General features: G+C 39.3%; 1 protein-coding gene across 42 annotated transcripts in view; it reads left to right on the top strand.

Annotated features, from left to right (window-relative positions):
• Positions 1 to 14434, top strand: part of PTPRD (protein tyrosine phosphatase receptor type D) — a 1487793-nt gene that overhangs the window by 1355545 nt on the left and 117814 nt on the right. For all 42 annotated transcript variants that reach the window (XM_048502785.1, XM_048502811.1, XM_048502810.1 and 39 more), the window contains one exon: positions 9128 to 9225. In XM_048502785.1, the coding sequence (XP_048358742.1) occupies positions 9128 to 9225 (98 nt within the window). The remainder of the gene's footprint in view (positions 1 to 9127; positions 9226 to 14434) is intronic.

Genomic DNA, 14434 nt, shown 5'->3' with positions numbered 1-14434 from the left:
AGATCTCCAAGGCCCACTTGGAGGTTGGTATCCTTAAGCTACCTTTCAACAGATGCATTTAAAGATTCAGAAGCATCTTCTGAAAAAGTTGTTTGTATGTAAGTTTAGTTAGCTCCACATATCTCTATATAATTTCCTTTCTTTGATCTAGCATCATTAAAAAAAACACATCTCACTGCCCTATGTATTCTATAGGTAGTAGCATTACCTAGGAAACAAGGGAGAATTTGCATGTGTACCTTTAAAACATAGAGTCTGGCCCAAAATGTAGAATCTTTTAAACTTGTGTTTATGATTGTATGCTTGAGGAAAATGAAGGGGAGGAAATTCTATATCAGTAGTATGATTTTTATTGACATTGATTTATTGATATGTGAAAACCCAGGAAAGCCATTTAAATGGGACTCAGATGATAATTGCACTCATAGTATCAGCAGCAAAATCATCCATTTAAGACAAATCGAAAATAATATTTTGCAGTTACCAGTACATAGCATAGGGCTGCCAAGTTCCTGGTGAGTGCAGGGCCCCTGTCCCCATACCCTGTTGTCTGCTGCCACTGGATATGGTGGAGAACGTTTTAAAAAGAAAAATAATATATACTACTATATACTCATATACTTACAGGAAGTTCTTACCATGGAGTTACTGGCAATCCCAAGAGCTACCTGGAAATGACAAACAGTAGCTTTAGAAATCATCAGAAACTTCTTGGTAAGGACATCCAGTTTTACCATAGGTTCCAGCAATTCCTAGAGCTATGCTTTGTCACTTCTGAGTAGTTATAGCAATCTCCAGGAACTCTATGGTAAGACATTTATTTAAGTATACAAGGGTTACTTTTAATTTTAATGTTTCTGGGGTGCCTTCCATATCATCCCACTGCCTGGTACCTCTATACTATAATTTTTTTAAACACACTGTGTGCATGTAGATAATATATCCCATTGTGGACTGTAGGGGAAGAGTTAGAGATGATGAACACATTGTCTGTTCCTGCAGATTTGAACTGGATCTCAGTTGCTGCATGAAGATGGAAGTCAGTTTTTGGTGCAACATAGTGCAAGGTTTTCAGGTCCAGAGCTCTGTCTAGGGTTTCTAGGCTGCAATTTTGGGGCAGGACTGCAGTGCTGATGTAATTTTGGGCAAAAATTTGAAATAACTGCATAATGTTAGAGGAGTGTACTCTAGGAATTCCAAAAAACCTCAATGGATAGCAGAAAAACCCCTCAACCTTATTTTTATTGTGGCATACATGCAGTAGACTATCATTTTCTAGATTAATTGTCTTGAATAAGTACCAATCCTTTGTTCTTGTATCCATTTAACACTACTATGAATATTAAAGAGTTGGGGTGATTATATTTCTCTCCCTCCCCTCCCAATTTTAACAGAATTCCTCTAACACACATTCCTTTATCACACATGATAGAAGTACAAAATCTGGATAAAAACATCCAACATGAAATGGACTAGAAAAGGAAAATTAGTCACAATTGCAACAGATTTCTTTTCTACTGAAAAACATCATATGGTCTCAAGGTGGCTTCAAAGTAAACTAGAATGACTAGTTAGCTCTTGGGGTGGGTAGCTAGGAATGGGCAGCTGGCAAATTGTTTCCAGCATTATTTTAAAAGAATAGTAAATATTGTTTAGAAATTTTCCTAGAGTATTGTTTGGAGCACTTTTGAGTACACCCTTTAATTATTCAGTCCTTTAAGTTACTTACTAGAATTCTGTATGTTTCTCAAATTTGGTGTACAAAATGCTTCTTCTGAAGTATATGCAGGTTGCAGGTATCTTACATCTTAATTCACTGTGATTACTATGATTCAAAAGCCAAAGAAATTTGAAAAAGTGTCTTTTAAACAGTTATAGAATGAAAATATAATTTCAGAATTTGAAAACTCATTCTTCTTGGGATTTCACAGATATTGTGTTTAGCTTTGTTCACAGCATTAAGAAAATCTTTATAAGCACATTCCTTCAACTTGCTTATAGCTAATAAGCGTCTGAGTATTAGATAAAATTCCTTTTGCACCCAGATGTGCAGAGGTTTCATCTGGTGAATAACCACAGGACACGTCTTGGAATTAAAATGGGCCACAGCCCTTTTTATTATTAAGGCAGAAGCTGGGCACGCAAGAGGAGCCATCCGTTTAGCTGCCGGTCAGCACCCCTGGCTGACCCTGGCAACAACCCCAATCCTTATTGGGGAGGACACAGAGGTACTGGGCCACCGGGGCGCCCACCCTTTGTGGCCCCCTAACTGCTGGGGTGTCGGGCTCGAATTGCAGAAGCCTCCGTGGCATGCGCCATTAGCCCGCCCCACCCCAAGCCTCTTATGGAAGCCCCCAACCACAGGGATATCCGGCATGCAAGCTTGGCCTCCCCATCAGGATGCACTCCTCTGCCCAAACCGCCAAGGCTGTGACAAATAGAGCAGCAAACCCTTCCCTTTTTAAAATAGGGAGGGTGGGTTGGTCAGTTTGCTCCAGGTGTCAAAGAAGGCTGGAGCAACCACGTGCTGCCTAATATATAGGGAGCGTGCTCCACCCCTTAAACTTGTGCTCATTGCACGATCAGGCTGGGTGTGGCTTGGCATGCTCACTGCTCCAGAGCTCACCATGTGCCCTGCCCCCTGTCGCAATTACGGCCTAGTTGAATCTAGTGCCGTTATTTATGACAACAGCACAATAGCATATCTACGTTAAATATGTATATTTCTGGACTGTCAACCATATATAATCCAACTTTGTTTTCTCCATGTAATCCTGCTCAGTGCATGGGACCATTTGGAGAAACCCTGGTGTGAAACAGGTTAATTAGAGATATAGCTTGCAGAGTCAGCAGCAATAGCGGAGCTGCAAGGGGATAGAGGGGAGTACGTTCCACTGGGCACATGTCTAGGGGATGATAAATCACCCCTGACCCCTCCCCCTTCCCCCCGCAGCACCCTACCCCTTTATACTCTCCCACTTACCTTAGTTCAGGCTGAAAAAGTTCAGGTGAAAAGCAGCCTGAAAAGGGCCCTGGTGAGAACTACACTTGTGAGCCCCAAGGTCTTCTGGGTAGTGCAGTTCCCACCAAGGCTTTTACCAGCTTGAACTGAACAGACCTGAACTTTTTCAGCCTGAACTAAGGTAAGTGGGGGGCGGAGGGCCATGGAGGGGGGGCAGAAAACATAGAATTCACCCCAGGCATAGTTTGGCCCAGCTACGCCTCTGGTCAGCAGTGTTACCATGATAGTACCAGTTGAGAAAAGTATTTTTCCAGTCAAAGATACACATGATATCACTATAAATGTATACAGTCCACATCATACTAAGGTTTCTTTGTTATTCTGTGCATAGGAGAGGTTGCTTAGAGAAAAGGAGCAGATTCCACATACGTAAACAAGCCCATAGACTCATGCATTCTGGACAATTCATTGTTTTTAGGGGAGATGTTACTTACCTGAATACTAACAAGCTTTTCTAGGGATGTTACTATAAAAATTGACACCTTTTTGTTTCAGTTGAGTCTAAATAGTGATTCAACAAACAACCAAGTCGGAAACCTCGCTAATAAAAATTAGGTAATTGCATTCAAAAATAAATGTTTGTACACATTTTTTTCAGCTAGAGTGCTTGAAGAAACCAATGGAGATGTTTATTTATTTTATATTATACTGGGAAGAACCCATGTTAGAATCTGGGATTTTCAACCTGAAAATAAAATACAAATATATCTAAAAAATACCAAGCTAAATTAATTGTTTTAATAACACAAGAATACAACCAGTCTGTCACAACTACTAAGAAAGTGAAGAAATATGAATGGACAGTGTAGCCTTATCTATTACTAGTTTATGCAAAGGACAGAGTTGAAGATGGAGCTACTCCATTTGGCAGTATATGTTTTGCTGCTGAGAATTACATTTTGTTTCGACGTATATGTTCCTACCAATGCAGACTTCTTGGATCCAGAAAGGAAATTTTTGCAAAATTGTATGTTAGGGTAAATAAACCCATTTTAACCAAAAACTTATTCTGACCAATTGAATAGAAAAGCAGCAATGCTCCCACTGAACCAGCTTTGAGAAAAATGTTCCGTTCTCAGTCTGTATTTACTTAAGTCAAAGCCATCCAGGAAGTGTTTTCATTTAACCGATGTGGTACCAAGGCTGTCAACTTAAGAATCCACTCTGCTTCTCCTCTAAGAAGAATTTTACCATTCTGGCTGTCAGATCTCTATGTAGCCCCAAAGAAGAAATCAGTTCAAGCATGATTATGTTCTAAAAATGCTGTGTGAATGGTGCACCTGTTTTATAATGTAAGGTATTATGTTTATGCTCCCCGGTATGCATCTTAAGTTTCCTTTTTGTGTTACATAATCTGTTTGGCCAGAGAATGTAGTCTAAAGGCAGATGAGTAGCAGAAAACCATAATTGCTGGCTCCTTTCTCTTTACCAGGACTCAAGGTGCACAACAATGTTATTATTCAATCTATATCACTGAAGCAAAAGATTTTATCTGTAGCATAAAAACATGATTTTTGAGCACATAATCTGCTTTATCCATCTTATTAAAATTATTTATAGTTTCTTTGCATGTTTCAGATAAAAATAATATGTTATAAATGCCTTAAACTAGTATCTCACTAGTATCAGTTCAAACTGATGGGTGTCTTAAGTTGTGCCATAAAAATAAGAACCATGGGAATAAGTGTCTTGCTTCCAGTGACCATGAGTGTTAGTGTGAAGCTTACCTTAATGAGCTTCCTTTTGAAAACTGATGCTCTTGCTTTTTTGTTTCGTTTTATTTTTATTAATTTAGTTTTAAAATATAGACATTGATGCATTTATCACATATTGAGCATATGAAATTAACTGTGTGCTGAATGTATTAAATGCACAAGAATTCTTCAAATTGATGGAAGTAAGGAAATCTCAGCTACAGTCCCTTTTGAGTCACTTGAGTCTGTTAGGATAAACAATCTTCCCAGAGATTAAATGAGGGGGGAAATCATTTAAGCCCACTTTAACAATCTGAAATTGGAAACTGGTATGCATAGGATTGTACTTAAAATGTGAATATTCAGCTACAGAGTGATAGTGCAGAGGCAGAACTACCAGGGATGGGGGTGCGCCACGCACCAGGTGCATGGTTTTGGGTCACGTGGGGGTGCAAAATGCCCCGAACCCCTTCCCCTGACCCCCCCGCAGTGACCCCTTGCAGCACCCCCCCCCTCCTTCCCACACATACCTTAGTACCTTTACTTTTTCTAGAACTTTTTCAGGCTGAAAAAAAGGCCTGTTCACAGTACAGGCTAAAAATGGGCTGAGGAACTACAGTTCCCAGGAGACATTGGGGCTCACAAGGTCTCCTGGGGAGTATAGCTCCCATCAGGCTGTTTTTAATCCTAAACTGTGAATAGGCCTTTTTTCAGCCTGAAAAAGTTCTAGGAAAAGGAAAGGAACTGAGGTAAGTGTGGGAAGGGGGGGCACGGGGGGCCATGGGGGCTGAAAATATAGACTGCACACCGGGCGCAGTTTGGTTCAGCTATGCCTCTGTGACAGAGTATTATCTCTTTCTCTGGTAGCATGAATTTTACCAGCTTTCACTGTTGTGTTTTAATATTATTGCATGTAGCATAGTTTCTGTTATGTTAATAATGATACCAATTTCTATACTTTTTAGAAAAACTGTGAAGTAATGTTTAGTTTTTATGGAAATTAATATCACAGTTATTGTGTGCTGTCTCCTTGTTAAACTCAAGGACTAGTTACCACTGAAATCTGAGATAAACATGCATGTTCTTGTTGCTGTTTTACTTGAGTTAGATGTGCCTTACATTTCTATGTGTAATTTCTTTTTCCCCCTTTTTCATATAATGGAGGAAAAAGTAGTCATTAGCATGTTGTTCCTTATGAATTACTAGCATGTAGGAAGGCTTCACATCTACTCTGTCTATATGTGTTTACTTATGCATTTTCCTAGCATACCTAAAAGATGTGAATATGTATCAGCAAAAGTTTGCATTCTGCATTGGAGATCCATGAAATTAACTTTCTCACCATTTTGCGTAATACTTTGAGATGAAATAGGATGATGATTTCTGCAGAATGTTTCACTGTCAAATTTTGAGTTAAACTGGTGTGATGGTTAGTCAGGACTTCATGTATACACCGAGGGACAGTACACACCTAAAAAAATTAAACCCTGGTACCTATAAGCAATACTACTTATCTGAGGGTAGATGTGGTGTTTCTCAAATAGTCCATAGAAAATACTTTAAATGTAAAATTATCCGATGGACATAGAAGTGTAGAATTACAATTATTTCCTTTTATTAGAGTACTATGATGCATTATCAAAAGACACTCAATTAGAAATAAGAGTGCCACTGCAATATTGACCAAATGGTTACTTCTAGAATTTGTCTAATGTTTCCAGTTCTTCTAAAAATAAACATACCCCCAAAAATTTATTCCACATTCAGGTAAACTTCAAATGTTCAACCTCAGAAGGATGTTATTAGCAATAAATTATAGAAAAGTGACCAAATTGTTGGACTGGATACTTCTCTCAGTAGGGATCTATTAATAAGACGAACTAAGCCTAATGCTTGCTTAATTAAAAGGCAAAATTGTTTTTAATAATTTCTGTGAGATGGGATCTCTCTGTTAGTGGGGAGGGTTCCAGAAATGGAGAAAGACTTCTTTCCAACAGAAAGGCTTCTTCCAACAGACCCACAGTGGGTCCCTGGACCAACTCTTACAATTTAAGTAATAGTTAAACTCCACATTAAGGCTATTGCATTAAGGTCCTGTTCTAAAGTGTGATGGCCCATGAATTTAGCTGGATGCATTTAGCTATATGGGTCTCTAATGTCGGTATGTTAGGATGGTTGCATATTCCAACCTATTCTTCCCATATGGAGTGCAAAGAAAGATTGTGCATGCAATATTATACATTTGTCTTTGTGTAACTGACTGATTATGATGGTCTACTGCTTACTAATTTGTTTCCCATTTCCAATTGGCTTTACTTTTTACAGCTTTGAGCAGTAATTCAGTCCCCTACGCCTCCCTGATTGGCTCTGTGTCCTCCCTCTCTAGCCAAACTACCACTCAGTCCTTATATGATAATAACTCTCTCCCACGATTCGCTCGAAAAGGTCTAAACATCTTTGTCTCTATTATTTTCTCTGTTCAGTCACTGTTTTAGATGTTCCATCATTCAACTTCCATTTCTAAATATGCCTAGCATTTTCTTGTGCTTTATTTACTTTATAGATTTCACTGGGGTGCTCGATCTGGATCAGACAAATTTGATTTATATTAACAAAAAAAATAACCTTCAGTCAGCTTAAATGTTGCATGTGATCAAATGGGAGACAAAAATTATTTCACAAAACAAATGTTACTAGCTTGAATAACTTTTCCTTGCAAGAAATAGTTTCCACAATGTCTGTGTGCTTTCTCTGGTTCACTAGATCTTGCAATATAAATTTGTAGACCACACAATCAAAAGACTATTGTGTACATAATTATTTTGGCTACACAATAGTACAGAATAGTATTTTTATGCCATAAACAAGATTTGAATGATATGCTGCTGGTCCTTACTTATGGGCTTTTTCAAGCTAGGTAAAAAGCATTTGATGAATGAATCATATTGTCATTTCCAGGTCATGTGAAGCTGCGCTGCAGCAAATTGCAAGCTAGCTTTCTGAAAGCATGCCCTTCAAATTCATGGTGGTAAAATAAACTACACAGTGGAAAAATGTGGCTTCCAGTTTGAGCCCCCCTCCTTCCTTTTAGTGATGGTTTTGCTTTAGAATTTCAACACATCATGGGGTTCACTAGTTCAAAAAATTCCAGCCTTTTCTTTTTATTCTAGGCATAAACATAAATAATAAATGGAAAAACATTTTTGGTGGGTAGAAACCCATCCATATTGATTGGTTGACAAGAAAGCTCCATCAGGAGTGGACTTTCTAAAACCTGCAGCTGGCAGGTCATGCTAGTTGACCCCACATTTTTTCTTTCCTTTTCTTTTTCCTTCTGTCTCACCCTCTCCCTTGCCCTATCCTTTCCCCAACTCTTTCCCATCCCTTCTTCAAGCCTTGTCTGTATTCATTATTTTTTCATCAGTAGACAAAGATGTTTACACCTGAAGTAGATTGTAGGTGATTCCTGGGGGTTGATAAAGGGACTGGGGTTGAGATACTAGGATAAGCCAGATGTTGTTGTTCAGCTGAACTGACTCTGCACAACCCCTGCCTCTACAATCTGCTACTAGTGAAAACATTTTTGAAGTTCAAAATGTCTGATGTCTAATCTTGTCTTTACTGACTGTTGTCTGTAAGCAGCGTGCATGTTACTCTGGCAATCCATAATTGCATGTGAAATGTCTTAAAATTTGTAAAATCTTAAAATAATCATTAGTTTGCCCCCCTCATCTTATTTAGACAAAAACATACCTAGCACTTTTTAAGCTTTTCCATTTTTTGTTTTAATTTGCATATATTTCCTCCTCTTTTCTTCCTTTTTTATTTATTCTTACCATTTCCTTTTGCAGGTTCAAGTATCTCTGGTAGTTTTCATTCTTCAAGTTTGTTTTCCTCATTTCACTCTATTTTAGATCAATACTATTATTTCCTTTTTGGATTTTTTTCCCCAATGACTTCTGCCCCCACATCTTTTGTTCACCTAATTCCAGCACAGTTTCCATTTCATACAGCACAGGTCAAGGGGTTTGATACGACATTAAGAGTCATTAGTTAAAGCAGAGTTCAGCATCAAGGCTAACAGTCTCATTTTTCCCCACCTAGCTAACTTCATCTTACGTCTTGGCATAATAACTTTTTTTTCTTTTATACTAGGAATGTTAGCTTTGGAAATATGCTTGGTGATTTTTTTTTTAATTTTAAATGTTTTGGAAATTTGGCTTCAAAGCTCATCTCTCCAGAGCATGTCTTGCTTTGAGTGACTAAACTATCTGCCTGCTTTTTTCACCTTATGACATCTTTACTATTTACACATTTCTAGCCATTCTAACTGCTGTCTTTTCTAAGTCTGGGATTCAGGTCCCCTCTGTCATAATTTTAAAATTCTTTTCATATTTCTGTTCTTTAACAGGTATGGCTAGCCATCCACCCATACCTATTTTGGAACTCGCAGATCATATTGAAAGGCTGAAAGCTAATGACAATTTGAAGTTTTCCCAGGAATATGAGGTAATTTGTGCAAGTTTCTTCTACTTAGGAGTTGATTCATTGTAATGTTTTATGAATGGGTCTACTTTTAAAAAAAAGACCCTGTTGAGTTCAGCAGAATTTTATTGCGACAATACAAGTATGTTTAGGACTTAAGCATTCATGTTTGTATGGAATTCCAAAAAATATAAATTCAGATACTTTCTAGGTGAATCTCTTAAGGAACCAAAGTTTAATTAAAGCAAGGGAGAATTGTGAATCACTTCCATTTGGGTAAGTGGGTGAATAAGAGGGTCTGTTGGGGTGACAATTTCACTCACAATAATGTTTGGGCACAGAAGTCTTATGACCATTATTTATTTTATTAGATTTAATATCTTGCCCTGTCTCAAAACAAGGCTAGACTCAGAGTGTATAACAATTAAAATTGTTTAGTCCATATACAAAATTCATAATTCTAATAAATATGAATAAATACTTATTCATTGCTATGTAAGTAGGAAATAAGACCTTCTGCCTGAGTGGCTCACTGATATTGATTCAGTCTCTTGCTTAAGCACTGAAACTTATGATAGAGAAGCAGAAAGCTGTGTATTTTGCTAGTGGTGAGTTTGGCTGCACATTTATCACTGAGGGAACATGGCAAGATTAGCTGGACAGCTCCAAAGTACTCTAAGGCAAACTGCAAGCATGGCTTGCTAGGCATGATGGCCCTGAGGCCACTGCTGCTGATCCCTCCTTCAGTTCTGAAGCTCCTGTGGAAGTCAAATGATGAGGTGTGCCTTTTGTAAACACCAAACCTTGCCTTGAGGGCAGCTGCAAACATGGCACCATTCGGAATTCTGTGCAGCACAATGGAACCAATGAACTGTAAATGTGGCATACTGGGCAAGATAGCTGTACTTTTCCTGGTGTCTTCTGTCTAAAGAAGAAACCAAGGAGGAGGATCTAAAAAGCTTGTCAACACCCTCCACTTTCTGTGCAGATTCACAAAATGGCTGATTATGCACAAGATGTTTGCTGCATGGTGGAGATTTCTTGTATAGATGTATTTCCTCTAGCCCTGCTTTCACTTTCCACTCTCTTTGTGGCAAGCATATCCACTTAATTTTACTTTGCAGCCAGAGTGGTACAGATTTGCCAGTGAGCACAGCTTTGCCAGAATCTCTTCCCTCCACATACAGCCAGCTCACCTAGTCTTACCTCCCACTCCCTCATGCTGCTTTGCATGCTTCCCCCTTGCCCTCCTCCCTGTTGTTGACTACCCATTTCTTGGCCAGCTGTAAATTTTTGATTGCCAATGGCCTCCCCATTCCTAACCCTATTGATAGATTGATAAATCAATACTAACACTAAAAATGCAAAAATAATAAGAGTAGTTGATCAGTCCAAACACCCATTGATCAACAAACTGGGATCTCTCCAGCCGAATAGTTTGTACTCAAGAAATCAGTGATTCCAGACCACACCGAGAAAAGCCCATCAGTCTTGATACTTTGGTTTACAACACATCAGGAGACAGGCGATTGTGAACCATGGGGAGCTCAGCAGATGGCAGTTCATGTTGTCAGGAGTTTTGCAGTTTTGCAGTTTGCACACCTCCATTACTCCCTGCCACCCCCAGCATTACTTCCCTCCATAAAAGATTATCGGTGGTTGCACAAAGTGTACAGATGCTGTATTCAAGAGTTTTCTTTAATAGTTCGCCTTTTTAATGTAAATATATCAATCTATCAATAGATTGCTAGATTGATATATCAATCTATTTATAAGATTAAACATGAATATTAAAGATTATATAAAAAATTAAAGCATGCGTGCATGATAGAGAACCCACCAAACATCGCTCCTCCAGGCACAAAAAAAAATCTGATGTGTAATCCCTGCCCTGCTGCAAACAGAGTGGTGGATAATAATGCCAAACATGCTCCAAAACAAAGATCCCCCAGGCAATTCTTTTTGAAGTTGTGGGGGCCATGCCATGCATCATCAGCAGTTATGATTATCAATGTACCAATCAGCAAGCACAGAAAAGATAATATGTAATTTTGAAAATAACCTAGAAATTCCACTCCGAAAGAGGAGAAGACCAGAGTCAGTTGATGCATGACTTCAGCATTAGGCCCTCAACTGTCTTCAAAATTGACCTCTGTTAACAGGCACATTTGACTGATAATCATAACAAACATATAGTTAATTAGCACAAGTTACTTACAAATATTTTTTTATGGAACACTTGGTGTTGTGAGTATTTAATTTTAAAATAAATTGGAAGTTCATGAGCAAACGCAATAAGGCTTAAAAAAATTCTAAACCACACAGAATGAGAAAAACTGAAATTTCTCTCCTGTAACTCTGTAGTAAATTCAGCTCAATTTAATTCCCTTGAAATCTATGTTATTAATAATTTTAGGCAGAAAATTTTATAATACAAGATATATTTTTATATTAGTATTTTATTTACTCTTATATGAAGCTTGAATTTGGTGTCCAGTTGATTAAAGGATTAATTAAGGGATTAATTAATATGAAGTACTGACAGAAATCTATACTCTTTCCACTACTTCATATTATAATTGCTCTGGGAGATGTTTTGGGCTATTGGGAATATTTTTTCATAGATTAAGGATTCTGTTTGAGATTGTTGTTAGATAATGCAGCAGCATCTATCCATTATTATCTCTCCTGTCAATTATTCATAAATTGTGGAATATGATAGTATCGTAACAGGAGCCACTTATGAAATACCCTTTTAATAGCCCATATATTATAAGTCTCTAGATACACATTCACACTGTAGACAAAAATGGCTCTCATGTCAATGGACTGTGAATGAAGTGACTTGGACCACATATTTTAAACACCATAAACTATTACTGCTTTTAAAAAGGGACAATATGATTTATCGTGCAAACAAAATAGACAAAGCACTGTCAGTGATAAGTACAAGAAAAATTCCGCCACAATCATTATGGTTATTGGGCCAGTGATTGAAGACTTTTCAACAGGTTATTTAACATTATGCACTATTGTGATCAGTTATATTGATGGCTTTGATGTTTGTTCAATATAGTGGTATGGTAGAAGTTCATGATCATGAAGAAACCAATAAAGCCCTGTTACCCGACATGTTTCTAAGTTCTCTACATTTGACTGTGAAATTTGAATTGCTTATTTGTGGGGAAAATGCTTTGTCAGTAGCTGTGATAAATTTTATTTTCATAAGCCAAATTTGTATGACCTTTTATGCACATAGAACTTATAGTCAAGACAGGCAATTACAAATATCCAATGCATTTAAATATCTTAGGAAGGAGAGATTTAAATTGCAGATGCTCATATACCATTGCAGTACAGAATTGCAATTGTGTATCATATGATGCAGAAGGCCTTATATCTGATCTGAAGAATGATTTCATTGCTATCAAAGAAAAGTTATATACAATCTCTTCTTTTTTGCCATCTTTTTTTACTTATGGTGAACCCTGGTGGGATTTTCAAGGTAACAGATGTTTCGAGGTGGTTTGCCATTGCCTGGCTCCATATCATGACCCTGGTGTTCTTTGGTGTTCCTTGGAGGTCTCCCATCCAAGTACTTGCCAGGGTTGTCTCTGAGATCTGACAAGATCAGACTCAGCTGGGCTATCCAGGGCATAGCAGTTACTAAAAAGTGTTGACTTAAAGAGCACTTCAGATTTTTATTTAAAGATAAACTATATTAATAAATATTTTCTGCCTCATATTGATTTATATAGTGTTCACAGTCACAAAAAATCATGCTGTATAAACTGTGCATACCAGTATTTCATTATAGGTGCTCAATTTTTTGTTTAGGTGGATACAATAAATCTTTGATATAAAGTAGAATAGCGTGCAGGGCCAGTTCCTACCACCAGCCCAGACTCGGCGTTCGACCTGGTGCTCACCTCACCCCAGCTGGGCAGTGAATGGCGAACCCGCTGACCAGGAGAGGCTCTGAACCTCACCACCACATTGTAAATGCAGGAAACGGCAGTGGGGAACAGCACAAAAGCAGTGGGATGGCAGAGCCTGGGCAGTGGGGAACAGCAGACAATGCCAGCCTACTCACAGCAGGGTGAAGTCAGTGTGCAGTAGCTGAGAGGATGAGTTGGAGTAAGAGGCTCACTGGCTAAAGTGGTCAGCCAGGCCTCCACAGGCTGCTCAGCTGACAGACAACCCAACACCATGGCCTAGCCACCCATTTTCCCAATTACTGGCTCTTAAAAGGATGGGAGAATCCTTAGGCCGGGGGGGGGGGGGAATCCACAGATTGGCAGTGCTTGACTGATGGAACAAAAACTGACTGGTCCTACCCAGGGGGAGAAGGCAGAAGTGAGGGAGTGGCAGGAGGAGCTGGGAATGAGAGAGAGAAGAAGGAGGAGGAGGAGGAGGAGGAGGAGGAGGAGGAGGAGGAGGAGGAGGGAGAGAAAGGTAAAGCAAGTAGAAGGATAGTCTAGACAGAATAGAGGTGGAGAGGGGAGAGTGGGGATTGGCAGTGGCAGGCTCAATCCTGTCTTGTCACTGGCCCATGGCTGCAGCTCTGGACCCCTTAGGCATGAAGCCTAGATCCTGCAATTATTTATTTATTTATTTATTCCACTTTTATACCACCCTCCCCCAAAGGGCTCAGGGCGGTTTACAACATGAACAAAGGACACTCTGGCAACAGTAAGGGTGTGAAACCGTCCATGAAGGGAAGCAGGGATTACTCAGGGCCCCACCCCAGGGTTGGCACAGGGAGCGTACCACAAATAGCCTGTAAACTATTAAACTCAGTACTCCTTTACGGTGCAATCCTAAAGCCTAGGATTTATGCTGTGGCAACTGCTGCTCAGTTAAACTGCTCCCAATGGGGAAACTTACGTGGTGGCCAGAAGGAAAAAGGAGGGGGGTTAGCTTTTTAAAAAAACATTGCTGCTGCCATGCCAGTATGGATCAGTGGCACAGCAGGGATACACTGTGCTGGTGGTGGGGCAGTGACAGGGCCCTGATGGACAGGGCATCAACAGACTATCAGGGGACTGGAGACACAGGGGTGGAATGTCTCTGCTGAACCACCCAAGGGGAGAAAAAGGGCAGGGCTAGGCAGATAAGTTGCCAATCAGTGTTCTGTACCTCCACCCCTTCAAAGGGACCATGGAAGGGGTGGGAGTCTCCTGTTGAAACCTGGGGATTCCCTGTGATGACATCACATCTCCAGACTGCAGGG

The sequence above is a fragment of the Sphaerodactylus townsendi genome, linkage group LG07, assembly GCF_021028975.2.
Source record: "Sphaerodactylus townsendi isolate TG3544 linkage group LG07, MPM_Stown_v2.3, whole genome shotgun sequence".
NCBI lineage: Eukaryota > Metazoa > Chordata > Lepidosauria > Squamata > Sphaerodactylidae > Sphaerodactylus > Sphaerodactylus townsendi.
Note: the sequence above shows the minus strand (reverse complement) of the source record. Positions and strands in the feature narration are given on the sequence as shown.